Source organism: Rhizopus delemar, genomic scaffold (assembly GCF_000149305.1).
Source record: "Rhizopus delemar RA 99-880 supercont3.1 genomic scaffold, whole genome shotgun sequence".
Classification (NCBI taxonomy): domain Eukaryota; kingdom Fungi; phylum Mucoromycota; class Mucoromycetes; order Mucorales; family Rhizopodaceae; genus Rhizopus; species Rhizopus delemar.
Window position 1 is genome coordinate 4,351,553 of NW_027137827.1, and position 26,001 is coordinate 4,377,553.

Here is a 26,001-nt window from a genome sequence, read left to right on the forward strand (position 1 = left end):
CTCTTTGCATTTTAATTAGGTATGACAGCAGACGGAAGAAAACGCATACTAAGAAAAGAAATATGAGCGAATATGTCAAAAACAAATAAATCAAGACAAATTAACAGGGCATAACACAGTGTTTTTCAACCATCCAAATAAAGTTGTTGATTATATACTCCAAAATGCGTCATCATTTTGAAAACTTACTACATTCTTTAATTTTTATTTCTCAATTAATTAATGAACGTAATCGTTTTTAGGTCAATGGCGATTTGTTAATTAAAAGTCTTGTATTTGAATCGCTTATTACAGTATAAAGCTAGATCTTTTAAAAAAATACAAAAGACGCTTAGTATAGACTCAAGAGCATGTTGATTGGATCAAAGAGCGGTTAGCATTTGCTGTCAACTCTTATGAATCACAAATTATCGTTAGAGACAATATTACCAAAAGAGAACCATGGCAATCTTAGTTTTGGGTACTGACTGGTTTAAATTCCTAATTTAAGCTTATAGATCATATTTGATGGACATTTGAAACGAGATTAAAGCAGGTTAGGGTCTCTATTATCATCGGGGAAGATTTGAAGCTGATACTTCAAGTAGAGTAGAAAAAGGTAGGTGTTGAACTTGCTAAATATCTTGTGCTGAATTTGAAAAAAGGCAAATGGTGATTGACAATAAGCATAGTATATGGCCCGTCAGACTCAGTCAAACTTAAAGTATTTTTAGCTCTGATTAAAATTTAGCAGTGATTGTTTTTAAAGAAAGTATTTGTCTTCCGCTGAAAAGTTTAGAAATACCCTCTTAAAATTTCTCATTAGATTATTTCCTAATTTGGCACAATACCTGAGAAAGATGATCTAAGCCTGTTTAACTAACGTAGAAGAAAGTATAAAAAGAATGGAAAATTAAGTTTTAACATGCTATAATTTATAAATCAAAAGTAATTATTTTAAGGTATTAAATAATAAGCATCTCTATTTAAGAGAAAATAAATTAAGTTTACTAAATACACCTTTATTAAAACGAAGTTGAACTAGTATGAACAATCAAATCAACAACGGCTCCTCTTCTAAAAGTAATGAAAGCGTTCAGAGAATGGCAGAAACTAGTACTGCTATGCATCATAGCAACCAAATGGTCATAGTCCAAAGCATGGTTCATCGCCCTGTGAACACAATCAAGGCTTATTCTGCTAAACAAGAAGAATGGAAAGTAAGTATCAATCATTGTTTATGCAAAAGATAAACCAAAAGCTAGTGCTTTAAGTACTATGAAGGCCAATCTGTTTTAAATGTAGGTCTGGTGCAGAGAACAAGGATTTGAGGACGAGTACACTATATCTGATAAAAAATTTGGCTTCTTTCTAATGGAATACGTATCTAAACGAGGTAGCAAGTATCATAGAAACGATAACGGTACACCTATAGCCTTGGGTAAGGAATCTATTTTGGCCTATGTAAAAGCTATCTCTGACATGTGCAATACGCAAAAAGCGCTTGAATGGAACGCCAATGATGTAGCAAGAGGCTCTTTGGTCAGAACTTTCCTAGATACACTTGAAAAAGAGAAAGTAAAGCGCAGAAGACTAAACTATGAAGACAGAAGCAAAATACGTTAAATGTTGGTTACTCAAAGGAGGAACTCAAGAAAGTAAGCAGCTTATTTTTTACCGAAAAGAATGATATTCGTGGTTACAGAAATAGATTATGTTTCCTTTTGAGGCATGCAATGTTATGTCGTAGCCAAATAACACTTGGTATGGAATTTACTGATCTTTTTTCTCTGGAAGTTGAAAACCAAGGACTCACCGAATATATTGCTCTGGTTGCTACTATTGCACATGGAAAAATCAATCAGTATGGTAAAATTGAGTATGGCTCGTTGTTAAGTCACAGAGATGTCGAAGTTTGCTCAATTGACGCTCTGGCTCTATATTTGTTTTTGCGCTTTCACTTTGAGAACGAAGAGTTCCCAAACTTTGAGAAACGAGAGAACTGGTACAAGATTGCGGTATTCAAAGGTGATAGTCCTTTCAAATCTATTCAATACAAGACGCAGCATTCTACATATGTTGACGTGTTCAAGATGGTTGGAATCCATACGTCAAAAGTGATTCACGCCAACCGAAAGAGTGCTCTGAATATGATTGCACAAGAGAATGTCTCTGGTGATCAGCAAAGAATGGTAGGAAGATGGGAAACCGACAGAATGGTGGGGTGTTATGTTTCCAACTTACCCGTGGAGGCAATGAAAAGCCTTGCCGGTTTCAATGGCCAACGACACTCAAATTACTTTTTGCCAAGAGCTGTCATCAAACTATCGTTGATACTCTAAAGATTGGCATTCAAGGATATTGAGTATTGGAAGGAGAAATTTAATACAGGTCATGATATTCAAGAAGATATAGCTGGCCCTAATTTTCTCAACTTGCTTGCGCATTTGCTTATTGCTTTGCTACGGGTAAAAAATATAATTATAAACACATTTATTTGAAATATTTATATATTTTTTTTATTTTTTTATTTTTTTATTTTTTTATTTTTTTATTTTTTTATTTTTTTATTTTTTTATTTTTTTATTTTTTTATTTTTTTTTTTGCAAATGCAGGATTCTGTTGTTTTGAAGAAATAGTATCCTCAGTACTATCTTTGGAATTGCGAGATATTCCAAACTGAATTGTATAAAAATTCTGAAGTGGAAGTGCTTGGGTCACTTGAAGAAGAAGAAGAAGCATTCCTATTAAATAGACAGGTCCAACTTGCTATGCCGGAGCTAGTTTCAACTCTTTAAGCTGGTTTTGGTGCTATCACTTCATCATTACTCTCCATGAAAGCAGCGAACGCAGCAGAATTTATAAAATAAATCAAAGCTTTGGTGATTTCTTTGCCCTTGGAAATGCTCATTTTGATTCTCGTTTTAAACCGTCCATGTCCACAATGCGATGTCAACCGCATTATCATCTCCAAAACTTGTTACTTTAATCTACACCTGTCACATATGTAAAGAGACAAAATCTGAGGGACGAAACCTTAGATCACATCTACTTTCTGCTCACTCAATTGAATTATCAAAGCTAAAACGCGGTCTGCGCCATCATAGTTCATTGCAGTATTTCTTCGTAAAGTCAAACAACAAAGAAACACATTAAGCAATCAATCAAAGGTTCGCATGTCCGTCTTGCTTGAATCATTTTTCAACAATTGATGAGTATAAAGTACATGTAACAACACATATTGATCCTGAGAAAGCAGAATTTGTGGTTCTTCCACAAAAGCGAAAAAATGAGGGTGTGTATAAATTCTCAAAAACGATGCAACCACAAAATAGGGCAAAAATTCCCCAAGAACACATCGCCAAGTTGGAATCCATGGTCACAGTCGAGCAAAAGGAACCAAATGAAACCAATATCAGCACATTAAAACGATTTCTATTTGTAGAGCAACTGTTACAGCAAGAATTAAAGCAAGAAGTAGGCAGTCTATCACCTTTTCTTTGGGGTAACAAAATTGTTGCTGACCCAGACGAACAAAAACTAATCAATGTCACGAAGTTTTTACTCACTTCTTTTGCGAATACCTGTTCAACAATAGCAACAAAGAAAAAACCATATAAAGACTATGAGAGGACGTTCTGGGTACAACATATTGTACCCATTTTTCAGACATTCGCAAATTAAACGGGTTTATCATCACTTAATTGGTGTGAAATCCCAACCATGCACCATTCAACTGAAGACCAAGATGCGACGCGATACGTAGATGGGATGGGATATGATGACAGAAGAAACGAACTGGTCGTCTTTGAAGCGTCTTCTGGTCAATACAATGCCAATACAGATAAGATAATTGACGGTAGTACCAAGCAAATCAGTTCAATGATGTCAATGCTGAAAGGCATCGCAAGTTGCCATCTGAATGCAAAATTTGACACCTTGCTAAAGACAAAAGTTTTTGGCATCCAATCTATTAAAACAAATATTGTATTGTCAGAAATGCTATTTAGAGAAGATGGAGGATGTCACTTCCGCGAAGTCCGCTCTGTCGAAGTCCCTACAGAATACGTCGAACGGAACAAGTGGATCAACGCAGCTACTATTAATAACAACAATACAGCAATTATACAATCAATCTGAAATCAGGCACACAAGAGCCACCGATCTAAATATTTATTCAAAATACAGCTTCATAATAAAATCTTATTTGCATGACGTTGTGGATTTAGATAATAGAATTACTATTTAATAAGTAACCAAATGACACTAGATACTTCTTATAATTCTCATTTACAATTACCTTGCATATATCCAATCTTTTCCTTGTATTTACTCTATAAAATAGATCTTATTTTCCATTATAATTTAGTCTATATACAGTTGTTTATTTTTTATAGTTTGAATAACTTATTTTTAATAAAATGGATAATTTTGACTTTTGAAATCTGATACATTATATTTGATTTTATGATATTCACGAAAAGAGACATAATTGCTCTTAATTAGTCCAATGAACAGTAGCTTTAGATATTCCCTCTATGGTCAGTTTTCAAGGAACATGAATAACAAAGATTATTTGTGGTGATAACTTAAACGCTGATAGAGTATTACACAAGTCAAAAAAAGCCTTTGAATACATAGAAAGATGAAGGGATGCATTAATTATATCTGCATATGTAGAAAATATTGCAAAATCGTTAAATATGGAAAAGAAGGCATTCAAAGAAAATTAAGCAAGGTATATAAATATAAATACCAGAAAAAGAAAAGCTGAAAGTGAGGCAGCTAACAAAGCATGAATTTTAAGCATCAGGCCTGTAGCTTTGAAGCCTTGTTAATTAGTAAAAAGCGCCAATAGACAATTGACTAGAGAAGTCGCAAAAAGGTAATTGTTTAAGGCATCTAGATCATTTCGATAATCAATACATTAAATGATACAAATAAGTTCGGGAATTACTTCAAATGCAAAGGACTCAATAATAAACAAAATTAGAGAACGCACTCAAACTTTTCGAGAAAAAGGGCCAGTAAGGCACGCTTTCACACAACGAAGAAAATCAGCTGAGATTTTTTTTTGAAAAAAACAATTTGTTATGGGATTATTTAGACAGGCTTCCTTCTGTTCTGAACTCAGCTGATGGCCAGAAAGTAATTTTTGGGGGGCAAAAGGAAAGCTTGGTCTTAAAGTTTACCAACAAGTACAGCATCCCCTCAGGACCAGTTCCACTAGACATAACAGTGGCGCCTGATGGTATGTCTTTGTTCTTACCCTAAAGATTTTGCATCTATGAATTGAACATGATCAATATCTGAATGTGGGTGTCGCATTTTTACAACAATAAGCAATATGGTTGTTTTCCTTTGTAATTAATACATGTCCAAGGATGTTGTTTCTCTATAGCAGTCATATAATGAGCCAGGATGCTAATATTGAGTGTCTCTCGACGTTGTTTTGTTTCCAAAAAGCCAAGACTCACAGGGGTGTGAGGTGATTCGGATGAACAGATCTAAAAACTAAAACAATAGCTGATATATACACATTTAACGCAAAATATGATAGATATTGTGCTTTTTTTTAGCGATACTGATTCTGCGAAAAGAAGAGGTTTTCCGAATGCATCTATATTTTCTTCAAATGAATCAACATCCATAAAGCTACATACACGTAATGAAAACTCACTCCCTATTTGCTTTAATTTCTCCTGTCATTCACTACCCAAATTAAAGTGATCGGTAGCGAGCTCTTTGTTTTTATTTATATCTCTGTACCTCTCCATACCAACTTCAGACAAAGAAGCGTAATCTTTGATTGATATGAGTTTGTTTTCTATCATACTTACATTGAATCATTCAACATAATTACTATATTTTGTATTGAATAGAGGAACGGAGCAATATTAAAAGAATGATTTATTTTTAGTGCAACGTAAAATTATTTTAACATTAGCGAAAACGGGTTATTCCGCTCAACGCAAAACCCAGAACAAAACATTCATACTTTGTGAATAAAAATACATGATTTTCATTGTTGTATCTGGTGGTACACACCTTCTCCTAAACCTCCTACTATTAATCTATATGCTTCCTAATAAAGTCTGTTACTTATTTTTTTTTATATCCTTCTTAACTTTAATAAGTTTGCCATATGTCCGTATCATTGCGTATAATAATTCATAAAACATTATGTGTCGGAGTGAATACATAACTTATCACTATCGGTGCCTATTTTCTGTCTCTCCGATTCAATAACACATTTTGTATCCTTGTGTCACTCAATATACTTTAGATCTGTTAAGAGAACGTTTTTTTATAAAAGAAAAAACGAGTATAAATAAATGTTCATCTATCCTTTTTTCTTCTTCTTTTCTTTACTTTTCTTTCTGTTTAATTAACTTCCTTTTTTTTTGGATCTTTATTTGCAACTTTTATCAGCGCTGGACGTTTTATTGTAGTCGAAAAACAACACATTTTCATAGAACAACAATAACAGTATGCCTCGCCTTTCTTTATTCGCAGTTGCCATTTTCGCAGCCGCTAGCTTGATTAACGCAGCCCCCATTAAAGATGTTGAACTAGAAAAAAGAGGAGGAACGAGCGGTACTTTTACTGGCACTGGTACTTGGTTTTTACCTGCCAGTGAAGGAGGCCCTCAAGGTGCCTGTGGACCTAAAGAAAATAACAATTCAATGATTGTAGCGCTTAATGTAGCCCAATATGGAAATACGAGTAAGAAGTCAAAATGGTGTGGAAAGAAGATTAAGATTAAAGGGCCCAAGGGTACAGTTACTGCTAAAATTAATGACGCTTGTCCTGGATGTAAAAAAGGTGATCTCGATCTCACTCCTGCAGTTTTCAAGAAAGTAATTGGTGATATGAATAAAGGTGTTGGAAAAATCACTTGGTCAGTTGTTTAAATACATTTCACCCTTTTAAAAATTAATTCAATTGCAACATATAACCTTGTATCCTCTTTTTTCTTGTCTTTGCTTGTACTTCTTTTTGTCAATAAATAAATACAGAAAAATATTTAACAATTCTTTGAATTATAGAGAAAATTAAATACACATTCTTATGCTTTAAGGGGTGGGAGAATGGTTAAAATAAAAGCAAAAGAGTGCTACAATCTGAGGAGGTTGATTGATGAAAACCTATTCTTGTGTTTTCCAAAAATAAGATTTTATAACAAGTATACAACAAGCTAAGTTGATTTCTTTTCGTGTTAGGAGTAAAAGCATTCAGACATGCTGTGCTACAAGGTAAGACAAAATACATTGCAGGAAATTTTTACACGTGCTACAGTCAAAATCAGAGCAAGCCTTTAAAGCTTTTTTTTTTTTTTATTTCGTGTGGCGCGGTTTTGGATACAATAGTTTAGATGAAATTTACGCCAAAGAATTGTATCAAGTAAGGATAAAGTGGATTATTCTTGTTTGCTTCTAATGATGGCGAAATTAAAGATATTATGACTTAACTTTTCTTTATCAAACGCCATAAACACGAAATTTTGATGCAACTTATCAAGTACAAATCGCTTTTTTTGGGGTAAAAAAATTCTATTTATATAATAATATTATCTAATGAAATAAGAAAAGTATAGTTATGCTGATATTCGTGCTTGTAACATCATCTCTTTCTCATAGCACATCCATTATTGCTTCTGAGTAGTATCTTGCTGTAGGATATCCAAAAACTATGTTTATCTTGTTTTATTTTTTCAAATTTGAATGTGGTTTCTTATAATAAATGCTTTAAAGAGGTATGTACAGCAAACGAATGTACTTGTAGGAGAAGATTTTATCATACAGACTCCCACGAAAAACTATTCAGTACTTATGCTTGAGTCAAAATATAGTTATATGAATCACATTCAATTCAAATATTTATATCCACTATATCATTTTACTTATAACAAAGCTGTTGTTCGAGCTAGAAATTATGATTAAAATATCATATGGAATTATGTGTACGAGAAAGAAGTGATGATGAAAACAATCATTCAAATGATTTTGATACACAAAAAGTACGGTGTATTTCCTATGATAAATCAAGAAGGAAATAGCTAAAATCATACCGAGGTTCACAAGTTAGATACATGCGTTTGTACATATTATTTCTGTCTTTCTAAACATTAACTGCGATAGAATGAATAAATCTAAACATGAACAAACAAAAGCGACGTCTCATCTCTTCTGCCTTTTTAACTAATCACTCGCAACTATACAACCTTTATTAAACTATCGTAACCCATACTCTTAGAAGGAGAATACTAAAATTATGTTTCCTTCAGTCCAACTTTTCTCAAAATCATTTCAACTCTTTTTTTTAAAGAAAAAGTCCGCTGGGGATAAGACAGTATTTGGCTAATAATTCAATTCATAATTACAAAGGATTTATCAAGCTATAAAAGAGGGAACAGATACATGGATTTATGACAAATATAAAGGGAAGTCGTACAAAAAAGTTTTTTTTTTTTTTTTCACACAATATACATAATTAATGATTATAGTAAATATTCGAAAAGAGAAAAAAAATTATATCCGATAGTGAGAGTAGTAAGGGTCTTTAACTTACAGTGCTGCTGTGCAAATACATAATAAACTTGGAACTCACCTTTGAACAGAAATGATTTGAGTTTCAAAGCATCAATTGGAAAAGCTTATTGAACAGGACACTAAAAAAAATGATTAAATAGTATAACCAAGTGCTTCAAAATGGTTCTGGACTACCATAGTCAAGGAGACCCCTCCTGAATATGCAAAAAGTAAAGCGAGAGAAGTTCTGACGACTTGTTAACAAGACCAGAAAACACGCTTTAGTTATTCAAACCAGGATTCAGGTCAAAGATGGTAATGAAAAGATAAAATTCATCAAATGCCTTAGATTGAACACAGCTCCAGTAAGAGCTCCAAAGAGGACATTATACCATCCGCTTACTCAATATAAATCCTCAGAGTATCCTTTTCTTTAGTTAATTAATAAAACAAGTGTTTTGACAAGGCATCATCTGTGAATCATATAACACACATATACTTTTAAGGTAACCTTCAAATTCTTGAATTTTTTATTTCATCTCTTAACATTTAACAACGGAAAATGTCTGTGAAGCTGTATCTATGATGTACCGTGAGCATTTAAAAAACGTATTGACAGGTCCACTTCAATCACATCAAAGAGATTTTCAAATTAACATTATTTTGTACAAGGTTTACAGTAATATTGAATAATGTATATCCAAATGTAGTACTCTTGTTATTTTTTTTCTTTTTTTTTTTAAATTAGTAAAAACTTTATTTACACTCACTCTTCGACAGGCACAGAGTGTCGTCGTACTTTAACTGTCAAACCAGTTCAATTCCAATACAGTATAAAGAATTAAAAATTCCATTTAGGATCAAGGGGGAAAAAAGTAAGATAAATTAAAGGAGTGTGTGAAATCAGTATTTTATATTGATGAAAGGAGAGTCCGAATGAGTATTTGAAGAAAAGGAAAAGGGAAGCTTTGGTATTGAATGATATCGATGTCAAAGATTAAGACATTGTGTAGGTCAGACGAAGGATCGGTACTGCTCGACCGAATCCCATTTAAGGGGGAGGAGGTTTTTGGAAACTTGTTGATGTAGGACACCAGATCTTGAACAGGAGAAGGAAAGTATAGTTGAATATGCATTCATAAGGAACAGACAACGTGCTGTTTGATCGAATAGTAGATTGGTGGTGTCGCTGTTGTGAGGCATTCCAGATAGACAGCCTAGATGCCAGCGAATGTAACGATTACGTTCGAGGGGTGTCATAGGCAATCAAAGGATAAAACTCTTCTTAATTATTTCAAGACAAGAATCTTGTAGCTACCCAAAGCCATAATTCTTTTTAAATTTGACACAGAATTTTCCGAAGCCTTTCATTTGTGCCATTTTAGGATAGTGATTGCGTATGAACTGATTTGATATTACACTTCAACTATTCCTTGAATAAAAATTCGGAGTTTCATCATTGATGTTGAAATAACGCATATGTTTAGGAGGTATATCACTGTAAGACGTTGTATCTTTTTGAGAATAAGGTAAAAGACGGTTGTGTAATGTAAAAGTTTACCGCGCAAAGAAAAACAAAAACAAAGTACGTAAAATGATGGTACAAATTCGCAGATAAATTGAGAAAAGACCAATAGAAATCAATACTAGATCAAGTAAATGTGTTTATTTGATTGGGCCGACAACAGATGATCTTTTTGATTTGATAAACTATATTTACTGTCAATAATAGGTTATCCGTACAACCAAAACATGAATATATACTATAACTAAAGAATCCTTACTATTAAACAGTCATCTATGTCATGACAATAATCCTTAATATACTAGACTACAAAAGTAAGTGTATTAGATGAATAATCACTGTCTGATGTAATCTCTTGAGTATAATTTGCATTTGTAAAAGGAAATGTCAAAATCATGTTTACAATTATCATTGGCTAGAAGCAAGTTAGTCATTTTTGCTTAAAAAGTTCAGGGTGCACAAAATCGGTCACACAAGACGGAAATTTATGCACAAAAAGGTAAAAGGGTTAGTGGGAATTTCCTTCTCTTTCCCACTCTTTTCTCTTTCTCTTTCTCTCTCGTTCTCTTTTACTCACGATTAATATCTTATTACATGACAGAGTTAAAAAAGACCGACTTTAAGGAACATCTTGAAGTGGTAGATGAAGAATTCTCAATTGGGAAGCAAACAAAGGAATACAACTCCTCAAAGGAAATCTTTGTTCATCCATCAGCCGAAGAATTAAGGGCTCTTATCTGGAAATTAGACTTGAGAATCATTCCTTTTCTTGGCCTGCTTTATCTTTGTTCTTTTTTGGATCGTGTTAATATTGGTAATGCTAAGCTTGCTGGTATAACCACTGATCTTAATATGAATGGAAATGAATATAATCTTGCTTTGTCCTTATTTTTTGTTGGTTATGTAAGTTCAATTGATTACTGTTATTGAGTTTACTTAAATCAATTTATAGATCATCTTTGAAGTGCCATGTAATATGATTATGAAACTTATTGGCCCTAGTAAATGGATTCCTATCGTCATGATCTCTTGGGGCACAGTAGTAAGTACTTTGTTTGAAAATCAGACTATCTTTTTAATCCCTTAATTGATTAGATGGCTGCAATGGCTGCATGTAAGAATACCGCTGGCCTTTTAGCATCTCGATTCTTTTTGGGTATTACTGAAGCCGGCTTATTTCCAGGTGTTATTTTCTACTTGTCATTATGGTATACCCGAGGTGAACAAGCGACGCGTGTGGCTATTTTTTTTTCATGTTCTACGTTAGCCGGCGTAAGTGTTTTTCTTTCAGTATTATTATATTATGTTTAACCTATTTGGCTTAGGCTTTTGGAGGTGTACTTGCGTATGGTATAATGCAAATGGATGGTCTAAGTGGTCTTCGCGGCTGGCAGTGGATCTTTATCATCGAAGCTATTCCTACATTAATTTTAGCATTTGCTGCCTATATGTTTCTTCCTGATTTCCCAGAAAATTCAAAATGTAAGTTTAGAATTAAAGTGTATGTGGCATAAAAATTTATATCTTTCTAGTTATTAATGAACGGGAACGTGAAATCGTTGTTCATCGACTTAAAGAAGATGCTGGACCATCAATTGAAACTCACTTTTCATGGAAGCAATTCCGATCTGCTTTTACTGATTATAAAGTATATGCTCATGCCCTTGTTTATATTTGTGGATCTACACCTCTTTATAGTCTAAGTTTATTCTTGCCAAGCATTATTCAAGGTATGGGATTTACGGATCTTCGTGCACAAGCAATGACTGCTCCACCTTATGCCATAGGTAAATAAACAAGAGACCAACTGATTACCAGTATGAATCTAATCCCCTTTTTTTTCCTAGCTTGTATTGTTACTGTTGTAGTAGCTATGCATGCCGATAAACATCGTGAAAGGGGTCTTCATATTGCTATTCCAGGAGCTATAGGTGCCATCGGTTATGCACTTTTAGTGGCGCTTCGAGATAAAGGAGCAGTAGCCATGTATATCGCTGCCTGCATCACAACAACCGGTGTCTTTGCTCACATCCCAGCTATGCTCTCATGGTTTACAAATAATATTGGTGGGCATACAAAACGTGGTGCAGCAACTGCTTTCATTATTTCAATTGGTAACGTAGGTGGTGCTATTGGTGGACAAATCTATCGTGCGGATGATGCACCCCACTACGCTCGAGCTAACTCGGTTGCTTTGGGACTTATGTGTGGTGTGGTCTTGTTTTCACTTTTGTTCAAGTGGAATTTAATACGAGAAAATGCTAGACGTGATCGATTGACGCCTGAAGAATATGAAAAGGAGGCCTCTGGTGAGGATCTTTGCGATCTTCATCCTGATTTTAGATACTTGTCATAATATTGTAGTATATACTTTTTTTCTTTTTCTTGTATACCTTGTTTTCAATACATATAATTTAATAAATACATACACAACAAATAATTTCAATGATCAATTCCTCATACATTTCATTAAAGTCATATCCAATATAGTACTTGTAGTACCCAGAACTTTTATTGTTACATAAGTTGTGTGGTATATACACAACATTTTTTGTGATCCGTACCATTACCCCTCATTATGTGGGGAATTCATCAGACCCTCGTTTCATCTTGATCAAAAGAGTCACTCCTGAGTTTGAATATGGGACTTTTGTTTAAGTTTTTTTTTTACATTTTTTTGTTCTTTTTTTCTCTCTTTTTTCTTATATCCCGCAAGCAAAGCTGTACAAAATCTTTTCTAAAAGAATACCCTTTTCAACCAAATATTGCAGAGATGTCTGATAACGCCATTAAGATATTTACCGGTAACTCTCACCCCGAACTTGCTAAACTTGTTGCTAGCCGTATTGGCATTGACTTGGCCAAGGCTGTTGTTATGAAATATTCTAATCAAGAAACTTCTGTTACTGTTGGAGAATCTGTTCGTGATGAAGATGTCTTTATTATCCAATCTGGATGTGGTGAGATCAATGACAATTTAATGGAGCTTTTGATCTTGATTAATGCCTGTAAGACTGCCTCTGCTCGCAGAATCACAGCTGTTATTCCTTGCTTCCCTTATGCTCGACAAGACAAAAAGGACAAGAGTCGTGCTCCTATTACTGCTAAATTGACGGCTAACATGTTGACTGTTGCTGGTGCCAATCATGTCATTACCATGGACCTCCACGCCTCTCAAATTCAAGGTTTCTTCAATATTCCTGTAGATAACTTATATTGTGAACCTTCCATGATTAAATATATTCGTACTCAAATTCCTGATTGGAAGAATGCTATCATTGTTTCTCCAGATGCTGGTGGAGCTAAACGGTAAGAAAAAAAGACATTATATTCATGTGAGAAAGATCAAGGGCTCATTAAAAAAAAAACAGTGCCACTTCAATTGCCGATCGTCTCGAACTTGATTTTGCTTTGATTCACAAAGAACGTAAGAGAGCCAATGAGGTTTCTCGTATGGTTTTGGTAGGTGATGTTCAGGGCAAGATTGCTATCTTGGTGGATGACATGGCAGACACTTGCGGTACACTTGGATTGGCTGCCAAAACTTTGGTTGAAAACGGCGCTGTTAAAGTATATGCTATTGTTGCTCATGGTATTCTATCTGGTAAGGCTATCAAGGTCATAAATGAATCTGTCATTGAAAAACTTGTTGTCACAAACACAATCCCTCACCACGATAAAATGGTAAAGAGTAATGCTATTTTAATTCATTATGAAACTAATATTTTATTAGGCCATTTGTCCTAAACTTGACATCATTGATATTTCTCCTACTCTTGCTGAAGCCATTCGTAGAACTCATAATGGTGAATCAGTATCTTACCTTTTCTCTCATGCTCCTGAATAAGTCTCCAGTACTTTTTTTGTTTTATTTTTTTGTTTATACACACATTTTTAACCTTTTTTTTTGTAATAAATATCATAAAAGATAGATAAATGATATTTATACAATGTATATTTAGCATAAAAGTATATCGCTTAATTGAGTAATAAAATATACCCAGTAGTACAAAATCAAGATTACCAGATAAATAACATTTATCAATCCTAGAGACAGAAACCGTTATAAAGATAAAATGAAAGTAGGAAAATAAAAAAAGATTTTATTGTAAGCGTGTTTTTGTTATTCTAGATACTTGATCTTCAAACTAAGAAAAGCAATTAGTCAAGATTTTTTTTTTTTTTTTTGAAAATACAACATACAGCTATTATAAGATCATCCTTTGAATCACTGGTACTGGAGACAATAGGTGCCTCAAGCCTTTGCATTTTGTAACAGGTGAAATCACCTTGACAAACATTTTTAAAGTTCCAGATGACAACAAAAGAGCCCGTTATCTATAAAGATGTTATTAATCACGTTTAAAATTCATTGTAAAAGTGTACTTACACAAACAATATCATTTCTGTTATGTATATCAAAGTAGGCTCTCTTGAAAGAAACGGCCTCGTTCATAAGAGTGACATGCTCCGGTTTAATTCTCAAAGTGATTGCCTGGTCATTTAAAAGTGTATGTACAAGAATTAAAAAATTGGAGCAAGTAGCAATCAAATAACGACCATCTAAAGTTACATCAAGCCCAAGGATAGGCTCTCCAATGGGTGGCAAGGTAATAGCAGCAACCTTATTAAGCTCACTAAAGATTCGGATCACACCTTTCTTACTTCCAACCGCCACATACTTTGAACGAGAAGAAGCAACAGTAGAAAACTCTGGCATGCTAGAGTACTTCTTGTAATCTAAATCGTTAATTTTGTTTATACGTTTTTGACGAGGATCGATACGGAAAAGAGAATTTGAGGTTATGCCAACTATAGTCTGGTCATTATTGAGTGTATCAAGAGTTTGGGGATTTGGACAGATATTGATTACTATGAAAAAATAATAAGAAAAGGGAAATTGAATTGATAGTATGCGGATTATAATATACATAGATTTTCATCATTGACTTTCCATTCTTCCACAACTTCACCTCGTCCTAAATCCATTTTGTAAACAATGTTGTTTTTCATATTGACGTCATACAACAAATAGCTCGACTCTTGATCATGGAGGATGGCATTGGTTGGATACAGAGGATTTTTACCATTGATTGTTTGAATGTCTTGAATCGAACGTGTAAAATTGATACCTGAGCCATATAAGGAGTATATACCAACTTTGTTTCCTCGAATTACAAATGAGAGATTTGATTTGTGACTAGTAGACAAGATGGAATTTTTCTGTGAGCCATCGCTATAGAACAAATCTTTCGCTTCGTTGTTTTGTGCACTATTATCTTCATTAACTAGACACACACCAGAATCATTATTTTTCATATTCAGAAACTCTAAGAAACAACCGTCAACTATATTTGGTTGCAAATACTTTTCTCTATGTCATTGTTTACCCTTTTTATCCCCTTCTCCTTCGTCGTCTTCTTCTTCTGAGTCAGAGTCCATAAATGAGGCTGCATTGTTTGCTAAGGTATTTATGATGTAATCCTGGTTTTGCCTCTATAAAAAAGGAGAATTTAACTAGACGTTTCTTGATCGGAAATTTTTTCCCCTCTATTTACTCTATAGCGTGAAAATAGTGATTTTGATGCTACTTCAAAGATTGATTTTGTCAATAACTCTTTAAATCCTTCATACACTTCCCTGTCATTTAGGGTGACCTTGAAGGAGTAAGCACGCTTGTTTTCGTAATAGTTCCAGTAAAACTCCAATTCATCATGTTTGAATATGGGGTTCATATTAACATCAACAGTTTGATAGATAGATGGTATCTCTGTACTATAAACTTCCATATGATCTAATGATACGTCGCAATAAGTGCAAATAACCCACATGCAGCCTATGATTCAAATTGTGTACACTTACACGTAAATGATTCCGATTCAGATATTTTGATAAAGACTTTGCCGTTCACTATATAGTCTCTTACATCGGGTCTATAAATAAACAAAGTTGCTTCAAGAACAAGCAAAGGAGTTCCATGGGTGGGCTCTGTGCCAGTGTAAGGAACATATCGAATGAAGGTTGAAGTGGAATCATCATTTGCATCATCTGGAATGAAGGTTCCATAAACTTCAGTCTTTGCTTTTAGAATTTCGGAACACGTCTTGCTTTCGACATGTCTTAAAATGTATGGAAGAGAAAGTTAACAATCAAATGCATAAGCTAACATGCATGTATAAACTTACGCCGAATAAAGTGAAAGTAGCTTTGATTCGGTAATAAGTGTCCTAGGCGATTTATATTCATTTTCGTAAATACACTCATAGGCAACAGCCATAAAATTCTCCGCAGCTTCTTGGAGGACATCTCTGTTACAAACAAACTCGAATGTTTCAATTAAACCCTATCATGTCTAGTAAGCTCCATTCAATTATTCTTTTATATTCTTTTTTCTTGACTTACCTCGACAGTCCAAGTAAGACAAACATCTTGATTCATATTGATACGATATATTCGTAAGTGCATGTTCTTTTGAACCTTGAATGTTTGCCGACTATCGTCTAAAGGTAAATTGTTGAGAGAGAGAGAAAGAAAAGAGCCCCTGAAGGCAATATGTTCTTACAAAAACACTTTGCATTGGAGATACCAGACACAACAAGTTCGTAAGCAAATGGAGATTCAGTACGCTTTAAACAAAGAACTGCGTCTTCATAACTATAATAAAAAGAAAACCTTGAACATTAGTATTCGACGATTGAGCAGCTTCTTTATATTACAGTGTTTGCTTTATGGTTCGATGGCCTTCATAAAAGTAACAAGAAAATGTGCCATACTTAAGCTCGATCAGCTCTTTTTTATTTTTATCTGTAAAAAAAGGTACAGCTAAATTTCTGTCCAATATATCAAACATTTTATAACAAAGAGAGAAAAGAGGGAGAGAACAACACTACAAAGGAAATTGTATATATTAGTAGCAAATTCAAATCCAATCTAGACTATTTATTACTGCAATCGCACACACACACACACACAGTTAGCTCATTTTAAAAAGATCGCTATGTAGTACTTTCTTCCTTCGGGGACTTTCTTATTAGTCACGATCTCTATGATCCAAGAACTTTCTTTTGCATAAAGTAAATAAATTGTGAAACAAAGAAGGATGCTAATAGAACGATTCATTCCAGATAATTTATCAGATTAGTCGATGTAAGATATTACCCCATTTCTTACAAATCAAAAATCAAACATGTTTAGCTTGAGAAGATGCTATTGGTGAATGTATATATATGTATATAATGGTGCTTATAGGGTCAATTTATAAACCATTGCTACTATAAACCGATGGAAGACATATTCATAGCTTCATTTATTCATTTAAATATACAGAAAATATGTTTCACTAAATTCAACAAGGATAGGCTGAATATAAATAGTAAACTCATTTGAATCAATTATCATTAAAAAAATTTCATAAATGAACATGTAAAAATCCTCATCTTGAAACACATTTTATCCACATTTCATATTAGTTATACCATGGTATATGACTTAGATATCTATATAGGAATAGTTGATACAGTATCGCAGTTATCACATTAACCGGCCATGGTAGTATATATTCAAGTATCCCACAGCTATTCTCAAAATGATAATAACAAGAAATATCGATACCTGTATAATATAGGCTTCATATCCTTTTAATAGCGAAGGTATATACATGAACATAAATATAAAAGACGAAAAAAAAAAATCTTTATTTTATGGAATTTGGACCTGCAGAAACAAACACTGAAATTAATTTTACCCTCTTTCAGAAAAGCTACATTTCACATTTTTTATTTATTATTTTCTACTCTATTTCTTTCTTTTTCATCTTTCCTTCCCCTTTCTCTTTGCTTTCCTTTATAAATGATTCATCTACAGGAAAGCCCTCATCCGCTCAGTAAAAACAAGGTCCCATATCGTCGACGTCAGCTATTAAAAACCGCATTCCGTGTTATTATCATTGCTTCAATATTTGTGATTTGCTTCTTTGTTGGTCAAAAAATCCAATGGTCGGGACAATTCGATCCAAGAGATGCCGCTTTTGTTCAATACTTTTGTAATCAGCAAGAACTAGATCAGAAAGGTAAGGAAGAACAGCAAAAGGCTCAGCAGGTGAACGTGGAGCATCAAAGAGCGAGTTATTTAAAACCAGAATTTGTACCTGATGAAACAATCCCTAACCACATATGGGACGACTTACCAGTGAGAGGTGCATATTACATGGTTGTCAGGAACGAAAAGCTTAATGAAGCAAAGGCAGTTATCAACTCAATGGAAAGTCACATGAAGAATGGTACACGCTATCCATGGGTTTTGTTAAATAACCAGCACTTCACTCTTGATTTCCGTAAATACATTAAAAGAGTAACTAATGCACCAGTATTCTTTGGAAAAATTGATCTTAACGCATGGGAATACCCTTACTGGATTGATGTACCTCGAGCAGAGAGTATTATGCTGGATCAAGGATTTGATGGGGTTCATAATACAGCAAAATTATCATATCATCAGCTGTTACGTTATCAATCTGGCTTTTTTTTTCATCATCCTCTACTCAGAAATGTCGACTATACATGGCGTGTTGAGCCAGGAGCAGATTACAGCTGCAATATGAACCAAGACTTATTTTTATTTATGAAGGAAAATAATAAAAAAATAGGTAAATATTACAAAAGACATATTCATTCTTGTAACGTAAAAGACTGACAATTTTTTGTAGGCTTCGTTATCACCATGAAGGAATCACCACAGTCCATTCCAACACTATGGACAAGAGTAAATGAATTTAAGCGAATCTACCCTGATTATGTATTGGATGAAAACTCTACAATTCATTCATGGATCTATAATGAACGCGAAGATGATTACAATTATTGCCATTTTTGGTCAAATTTTCAGTTGGCAGACTTGTCATTTTTCAGATCAGAGGCTTACCAAAAATACTTTGAATATTTGGATAGAACAGGAAACTTCTTTTACGAAAGGTAGAAATTAAACTAATCTGTCTGACCTATGCTCATAACGTATTTAGATGGGGCGATGCACCTGTACAAACAATAGCTGCTGCTTTATTTTTAAGAAAGGAGGAAATCCATTTCTTCAATGAAATAGGATATACTCACTCGATTGCTACTCATTGTCCGTACGATGAAAATCTTTTAAGAGGCTGCAGCTGCGATGTTACAAATAACTACGGTAATTGTTTGTATATGCGTGTTTCGGTCTGCATTTTAATTAACCTAAAATCGTATAAACAAACATAGATTTTTACCAAGACAGTTGCTTAAAGAAGTTGTTGAAAATCCTTGATCCTCAACTTCTTAACAGCATGAAGTCATTTATTAGTGTAAAAGATATCGCTGTACCTTCTTTAATACAATTACCGTCTTAGTTGTTTTTTTTTTTCGCATTTGTTATTAATTAATTAAAGTAATAAACCTTGCTTCTTTTTCTTTTTAATATACATTCGCTTACATTCCTTAGTATTTTATGTATAAGGAGGTGCAAAGAACAATGAAGAATAAAAAATTAAACAAGAGAACAAGTGTGCTTATTATTCTTTTCTTTTTTCTTCTACCCTTTTTTACATTATGCAAAAAAGACAATTGTGCTCAACTAGGAATATATTTTTATTGGTCATCATCAGTGCTGCCACTTTTGGCGCCTTTTTATTCTATAGTTCTAAGCATTCAGATAATGAAGTCTATTGTAGTTCATCAAGAGAGTGTTATGAATTACTAAAAGGCAAGGCTCGAGAGTTTCAGCATTATTCTGGCATCACTGATTATTTTGCAAAGCAAGAACTCGAACAGCAAGAATGGAAGGAGTTGTCACAAGTATCAATATTTTCAGAGACTGATGGAGAGCATGAAGTTGGTGATGATGATGAGATGCTGTCTGTTGAAGAATTAGAGTACCAAAGGTTGACAAATGTTAGCTTACCACGTGTCAAGGGAGCCTTTGTTGTACTAGCGAGAAACAGCGAGCTCTATGCTTTAAGATCCTCTATGCGTTATTTGGAAGACCGTTTCAATCACAAGTACAACTATCCTTGGATTTTCTTAAATGAAAAGCCTTTTACGGAGGAGTTCAAATCTTTGACCAGCATGATGACAAAAGCAAAAGTTCACTATGGCTTAGTTCCTGAAGAGCATTGGAGTTATCCCAATTGGATAGATCAGGAGCATGCAGCAGAATGCAGAAAGGAATTGCAAGATCGTGGTATAATGTATGGAGGAAGTGAAAGTTACAGGCATATGTGTAGATATCAGTCTGGTTTCTTTATGTTGCATCCTTTACTTGATAATTTAGACTATTATTGGTAAGAAAGGAAAAATATGTCTGCTGATTTTTTTTAAACCTAATGGGACATATCCTAGGCGTGTAGAGCCTGGAGTGAAGTTTTCTTGTGATATTGATTATGATCCTTTTAGACTGATGCAAGAAAGAGATCTCAAGTATGGATTTACCGTGGCATTAAGGGAATACTTTGAAACTATTCCTACATTATGGGAAGCTACAAGAGAATATGTTCAAACTCACCCTCAATATATCTATCCGCGCACAAGAAAAGATAGTTTACTAGGAATGATTAGCGACGATAATGGCTGGTCATATAATCTTTGTCACTTTTGGAGTAACTTTGAGGTATGTTTAAAAATTAATGAGCGACATGTGTAGATACTAACAATTAGTATAAGATTGCTTCAGTGAAATTCATGCGGTCAGAGGGTTATCAATCTTACTTTAAATATTTAGATGAAGCTGGCGGTTTCTTTTACGAGAGGTTAGTGTTAAGGACATACAATTGTTTTTTTATTTAGCTAAGCTCAATATATACAGATGGGGTGATGCACCTATTCATTCTATAGCGGTAGCATTGATGTTAAAAAGATCTGATGTTCATTGGTTTTATGACATTGGCTACAAACATGATTTTTTTGAACACTGTCCTACTGAAGAGAAATGGCTTTTACAGAGTAAATGCTACTGTGATCCTGATACAAATTTTGGTATGTGATAGTCTCTTGTGGAAGCTGTTCTTATTACTCACATTTTTACTTAGACGTCAATCCTGGGTCTTGCAGTTCTCGCTTTTTAGAGGTCATGAATAGAACAGCTTCAAGTTTTATCGTCACTCGGCCTGATGAAGATGACTTCTAGCAAACATACTTTATTTGTTTTCATGTAATAAATTCAAACCTTTTAAAAAAGCTTAGACATATAAATATTAGTATGCAAATCCTGCTTATACAAGCAAACGTATATAATTTATGAGTCTCAGAATGCTTTGAAAATGGAAATAGATAATCTAATATATAGGCTTTCGCCTTTTCTTTATTCTAAATGCAATACAAAAATAGACAAATATAATATATGTGAAGAACGAAAGTGGAAGAGAGAGAAAATCATCAATTGTAGGCGTGTTTGTTAAAATGCTTACTTAGAAGCACCTTGTTGACTGTGAGCCGTATTTCCTGGGAGATTATGTGGTTGTTGTTGTGGTGATGACATGGGTTGGTAATATCCAGCATTAGGATCGTTTGGTGCTAACTGGTTTTGATTATACTGCTCCTGGTAGTTTGGATCATGATACATTTGTTGATTAGGGTCATGGAAAGCTTGTTGAGTAGGGCTATAGTATCCTTGTTGATCATAATAAGCTTGGTTATTAGGATCATGGTATATTTGTGTATTAGCATCATTGTACATTTGTTGATTTCCATCATGATACATTGCTTGATTATGATATATTTGCTGGTTGGGTTCATGATACAATTGTTGCTCATGATACATTTGTTGTTCTTGAGGGTACGTATCATGTTCGTTAGGTTTGGATTCATGATACACTCCTTCTTGTTGAGCAGCAGCATAAACACCAGCACCAGCACCACCAGCAACACTAGCAACGTTTGAATGCTGGTCTTGAGAATATGCATCCTGATAGCCGAGGTGAGGTGAGGCATTATAATATTGGTTAGCAAGATCCTGCTGTCCAACGTAGGTCATGGACGGAGAAGCAGCGTCCTGATAATTTACATGGGGTGAAACATTAGGATGATATTGCTGTTGTTGTCCACTATATGCCATAGCTGGAGATGTGTAGTCTGCAAGATTACCAACAGTAAACCCTTGTTCAGATGGATGATTGTAAGAATCTTGATTATTTCCATAATACATGTTGTTGTCATCATCATCTTTTGTTGTACCGTTTGGCTCGAATAGCTCCTCCATTGCTTTGGTTGTTCGTGTTCTTTCTTCTCTACGTTTTTTACGACGCATAAAAAGCAAGGCGGCAGCACCAAGAACGGCAATTCCAGCAATGCCGCCAATGACACCACCGATGACACCTGCATTACTACTACTATTGTTGCTGCTAGTGGTTGTAGACCGAGCAGCATCAGCAACGGCAGAAGCACTAGGCAAAATGCTCGAAGTAGCAGAAGATGAAGGAGTAGTGACTGATAAAATTGAAGACTGCAAACTAAGTGATGATGTACTAATAAGTGTGGGTATTGCACTGGATGAAATAGAGATGCTACTTACTGCACTTGTCGCAGATACTGACGAGATTGCCGAAATTGCTGAAGAAATGGCTGATTCCTGTTGTGCGGTTGTGGTTGTGATAGCAGTAGTAGTAGTAGTAGTAATAGTGGTAGTGGTAGTAGTAGTAGTAATAGGTGAAGGAGAAGGGGAAGGGGAAGAGGAAGGAGAAGGAGAGGGGGAAAGAGAGGAGGTTGTTGTGATTGATGTTGTAAGGGGTGGTGCTGTTGTGGTTGTAGGTTTAGCAGTAGTAGTAATGGCAGGATTTGTTGTGTGTTCTGTGCTGGTAGCTTCAATCGTTTTTTCTGTGGCTTTCTCAACAGCTGCAGAGGTTTGTTCTGCGGCTTTTTCGACAGTTGCAGAGGTTTTTTCTGCGGCTTTTTCAACAGTTGCAGAGGTTTTTTCTGCGGTTGCTTCAACCGTTGTAGCAGCTGTGGCTGAGCCAGCGCTTTTAGAAGAGTCAGCTACCTTTGTATCTGCAGTTTTTGAGTTTGTTGAGGAAGTGTCCTTTGTGGACGCGTCAGTTGCAGGAGATTTAGTAGAAGTAACACTATTATTGCTCTTTTCGGAAGTACTGTTATTTGTAGGCTCATTGGTTACGGCAGCAGCAGAAACAGGGTTACTTTCTGTATTCTCTTGTTTAGCTTCGGTAGTTGTTGGCATTGGAAGATAAATTAGAGAAAAGAAAAGAAATGAAAAAGACAGAAATTGTGTGGAACATTAAAAGTAAGGGGAGTAATATGAAAAGTTCCGGGATCTATAAGAAGGCGCTTATGATGCTTGAAAGGAAAACCTTTTAGTTCTTTAAAAGGTTATGAAGCAGACATATTGACTTCCTTTTTTGAAATATGTCTGTGCTTTAATTCAAAGTTACGCCAATCAATGCTTTCTCTGTTTCTTAATGAAGACGGAGTTTTCTGATAACACAATCCACACGTGGTATTTATTTTATCGGTCCGCTTGGATAAGATCTGCACTACCACAAAATAAGACAAAAATTGCTTTAAAAAGAAAAAAAATTAAGTTTAAAAAAAAAGCTGACTTAGAGATTTACTATTTCGATCCCTTAAAATTTCTATTTTCAGAATGCGGCAACAGCTTGTAATCTTAATTTCTTTTACAAACATCCTTTTATGGGGGGTTTGGATGCCTACGGGGGATGAAATAATAGCCTTTGGAGAATCCTTTCATAGATTCGAATCTTTTATGATTAAAATGACAGCTGAAAAAGAAAACTTGGATTGAGTTTTTGTGTTATCCACATTTGAAGATGGTTGTACAGTTTTGAATCCTCTACAGCTCTTCAGAATTAGACATGTAAAAAAAATCATGTTACTAGAAGCGCTATTAGAGATGATATATTTGCGAATAGTGTCACCGGTCAGTCTACTGCTTGTATTGTTAAACGCGCAAGTCACATTCTGTGCTAAAAAGAACATGTTTCCTCATAAAATTAGCGAAACATACATCAGTGTTCCCTAAGCGCTTTTGAAGAGTTTGCTTGCAACTCAGTACGGCATTTTTGTCACTGAATTGAGGAACGACTTATTTAGATAAAAACCATACTTTTACTTTTCTATATGCAATAGTATTTTTGCTTTATGTGTTGCATTGTTTTATAGAAATTAACACAATTTAGCCAATATAAAGTTTCAAATTGGCACAGCTTTTTCTTTTCTTATTATTACACAATACGAGTGATTTTATTTATGAAGATAGATGAGAAAATTTATTAAATAAAGCTTATAAAAAAAGCTCAGTCACTGATATGAAAGTCAACATTAAAGTATTTTACCTGAAAAGCATCAGCAATTATGATGAACTAATGGATCTGGAGCCACCAGAGAGTCACAAAAGAATAAAAATTTAAAAAAGAAACTGCTGAAGGTTCTGTATGTAACAAGGAGCCAACTAGATAAAATGGCAGATGATCGTATAGACGGTGTACCAGTAAGGAAAAAGAATACATCTTTAAATGAGACCTTCTTATCTCACATGCTGTAAGAAAACGGAGTATACCTGTGAGAACAGCTCATGGTTGGTATGATAAGGGACAAAAAAAGCCACAGAACGTAATTTAAAGTGAGCTACATAGATACAAAACATTTGTTGTTTTTGATAGAGTTAATAGACGAACGACTGTTCTTATCTTGGATCAGATAAGAGAGAGTTTGACAAGCCGGCTTGAAGGTCTGAATATGTTGATGATTTCAGTGCATATTTTCATAACGAAGAAGTGCAAGGCAAGCTTAAAGCAAGCCTACTTCCATTCTAACAAAAGAAATGACCTTGAAAACATAGGAAACACACCCTACTAGATAGCTAGATGAGCAAGAGCCGCCATGGACGATATGAGCAATTGTATGTTTATTGATGGAGCAGCTTTTCATATCAACACGAAGTGAATAGTAGCCTGTTCAAACAGGAAAGCTCATTTTGAAGTGGCTGTACTTACAACAAGAACAAGAATTACAACCATCCTTAAAGCAAATTTACTGCATGCTGTGATTAACGTGAAAATCAAAACAAACATCCTAGCTCAAAACAAGAAAAAAGAGACAAAGATAGGATTGCTACAGAACATTACGCTGACTTTACTTCTAATATCGTGGATATTGTAGATGAGCATGGGCTGTTCAAGTGTTACTACATAGTAATGAATAACGCGTCCATTAGCAAGAATTCTGTTATTGAGAAGGGAATCAATAGTCATGGACTACGCATAAATCCTGTCTGTAAGAGTAAAACGAAAAGAAAACAATTATTGGAAAAGGAAGCTTTGACCTCAGGGGTACATGGTTTATGTAATAACGTTCAGGGGATCTTTGAGATTTTTTAGAGGTATTCTCTTTCCAGATCTAATAGTTTTCTAAATAAAAAGCTTGCGCAATGGAGTAAATTTTGATTGGGCAGCTCCACCACTCGAGCAATTAACTAAATCAAATTGTTTCCTTGATCTAGACGAACCGCTAAAAGTCAATTTTTTGAATGGCCAATTTATTCTAGAAGACTGCCAAAAAAAATTTTAAACACTGTTAATGGTTTCCGAAAAAATGTATGTATAGAAACTATATTAGTTATATGTATATTTTATAAAAAAAATTGAATGTACAATAAGACAAAAAGGTTAGCTCATGTACAAAAGGGAAAGAAAGAGGTAAAACGGGAATTTTGTGTCATCTATGTAACAAAATAAAGTACAATATTTGTTTGATTGAAGTTAATCCTTTGTCCTCTCTTTTTTTTGGCTTATTTTTTATATATTTTTTTTCCTTTTTTCTTTTTTTTTTTGCATGTTTATTTTGTCCCTTTTCTTCTTTTTTTTTCTTTGTTGTTTTTTTTTTTGTATTAGTAATTGAGAGGCACAGCAAGAAGATCAAATTCATTTTTTTTTTTTTTTTTTTTTTTCAAAAGAAAAGTAACTTCCATGTTATGTAC

At 34.3% G+C, this 26,001-nt stretch overlaps 11 protein-coding genes across 11 annotated transcripts; 7 read left to right on the top strand and 4 right to left on the bottom strand.

Moving 5' to 3' along the window:
* Positions 1-1,025: 1,025 nt before the first annotated feature.
* RO3G_01682 (uncharacterized protein) lies at positions 1,026-2,321 on the top strand (the record flags this gene model as incomplete). Its single annotated transcript, XM_067656273.1, has 3 exons — positions 1,026-1,199; positions 1,285-1,557; positions 1,665-2,321. The coding sequence occupies 3 exons, from the start codon at positions 1,026-1,028 to the stop codon at positions 2,319-2,321; spliced, it is 1,104 nt and encodes a 367-aa protein (XP_067512374.1).
* A 1,381-nt stretch (positions 2,322-3,702) lies between these two features.
* On the top strand, positions 3,703-4,119 carry RO3G_01683 (uncharacterized protein; the record flags this gene model as incomplete). The annotated part of the gene is made up of 1 exon (XM_067656274.1): positions 3,703-4,119. One exon carries the CDS (start codon positions 3,703-3,705, stop codon positions 4,117-4,119), a length of 417 nt encoding a protein of 138 aa, XP_067512375.1.
* Positions 4,120-5,309: 1,190 nt separating this feature from the next.
* Positions 5,310-5,829, bottom strand: RO3G_01684 (uncharacterized protein; the record flags this gene model as incomplete). The annotated part of the gene is made up of 4 exons (XM_067656275.1): positions 5,310-5,486; positions 5,565-5,634; positions 5,749-5,782; positions 5,820-5,829. The coding sequence occupies 4 exons, from the start codon at positions 5,827-5,829 to the stop codon at positions 5,310-5,312; spliced, it is 291 nt and encodes a 96-aa protein (XP_067512376.1).
* Positions 5,830-6,470: 641 nt separating this feature from the next.
* RO3G_01685 (uncharacterized protein) lies at positions 6,471-6,893 on the top strand (the record flags this gene model as incomplete). Its single annotated transcript, XM_067656276.1, has 1 exon — positions 6,471-6,893. One exon carries the CDS (start codon positions 6,471-6,473, stop codon positions 6,891-6,893), a length of 423 nt encoding a protein of 140 aa, XP_067512377.1.
* Positions 6,894-11,011: 4,118 nt separating this feature from the next.
* On the top strand, positions 11,012-12,211 carry RO3G_01686 (uncharacterized protein; the record flags this gene model as incomplete). Its single annotated transcript, XM_067656277.1, has 5 exons — positions 11,012-11,077; positions 11,131-11,307; positions 11,361-11,517; positions 11,568-11,822; positions 11,883-12,211. Coding segments are annotated over 5 exons (984 nt in total), but the record flags the coding sequence as incomplete, so codon positions are not given.
* Positions 12,212-12,808: 597 nt separating this feature from the next.
* On the top strand, positions 12,809-13,882 carry RO3G_01687 (ribose-phosphate pyrophosphokinase 3; the record flags this gene model as incomplete). Its single annotated transcript, XM_067656278.1, has 3 exons — positions 12,809-13,344; positions 13,407-13,719; positions 13,769-13,882. The coding sequence occupies 3 exons, from the start codon at positions 12,809-12,811 to the stop codon at positions 13,880-13,882; spliced, it is 963 nt and encodes a 320-aa protein (XP_067512379.1).
* A 314-nt stretch (positions 13,883-14,196) lies between these two features.
* Positions 14,197-16,885, bottom strand: RO3G_01688 (uncharacterized protein; the record flags this gene model as incomplete). The annotated part of the gene is made up of 10 exons (XM_067656279.1): positions 14,197-14,373; positions 14,426-14,907; positions 15,009-15,383; positions 15,426-15,531; positions 15,594-15,829; positions 15,898-16,154; positions 16,221-16,378; positions 16,438-16,535; positions 16,598-16,689; positions 16,752-16,885. The coding sequence occupies 10 exons, from the start codon at positions 16,883-16,885 to the stop codon at positions 14,197-14,199; spliced, it is 2,115 nt and encodes a 704-aa protein (XP_067512380.1).
* A 998-nt stretch (positions 16,886-17,883) lies between these two features.
* Positions 17,884-19,008, top strand: RO3G_01689 (uncharacterized protein; the record flags this gene model as incomplete). Its single annotated transcript, XM_067656280.1, has 2 exons — positions 17,884-18,679; positions 18,740-19,008. 2 exons carry the CDS (start codon positions 17,884-17,886, stop codon positions 19,006-19,008), a joined length of 1,065 nt encoding a protein of 354 aa, XP_067512381.1.
* A 602-nt stretch (positions 19,009-19,610) lies between these two features.
* On the top strand, positions 19,611-20,811 carry RO3G_01690 (glycolipid 2-alpha-mannosyltransferase; the record flags this gene model as incomplete). The annotated part of the gene is made up of 3 exons (XM_067656281.1): positions 19,611-20,341; positions 20,400-20,667; positions 20,779-20,811. The coding sequence occupies 3 exons, from the start codon at positions 19,611-19,613 to the stop codon at positions 20,809-20,811; spliced, it is 1,032 nt and encodes a 343-aa protein (XP_067512382.1).
* A 648-nt stretch (positions 20,812-21,459) lies between these two features.
* RO3G_01691 (uncharacterized protein) lies at positions 21,460-23,226 on the bottom strand (the record flags this gene model as incomplete). The annotated part of the gene is made up of 2 exons (XM_067656282.1): positions 21,460-22,497; positions 22,567-23,226. 2 exons carry the CDS (start codon positions 23,224-23,226, stop codon positions 21,460-21,462), a joined length of 1,698 nt encoding a protein of 565 aa, XP_067512383.1.
* A 1,723-nt stretch (positions 23,227-24,949) lies between these two features.
* Positions 24,950-25,276, bottom strand: RO3G_01692 (uncharacterized protein; the record flags this gene model as incomplete). The annotated part of the gene is made up of 3 exons (XM_067656283.1): positions 24,950-24,976; positions 25,019-25,065; positions 25,162-25,276. 3 exons carry the CDS (start codon positions 25,274-25,276, stop codon positions 24,950-24,952), a joined length of 189 nt encoding a protein of 62 aa, XP_067512384.1.
* Between the last annotated feature and the right edge of the window lie 725 nt (positions 25,277-26,001).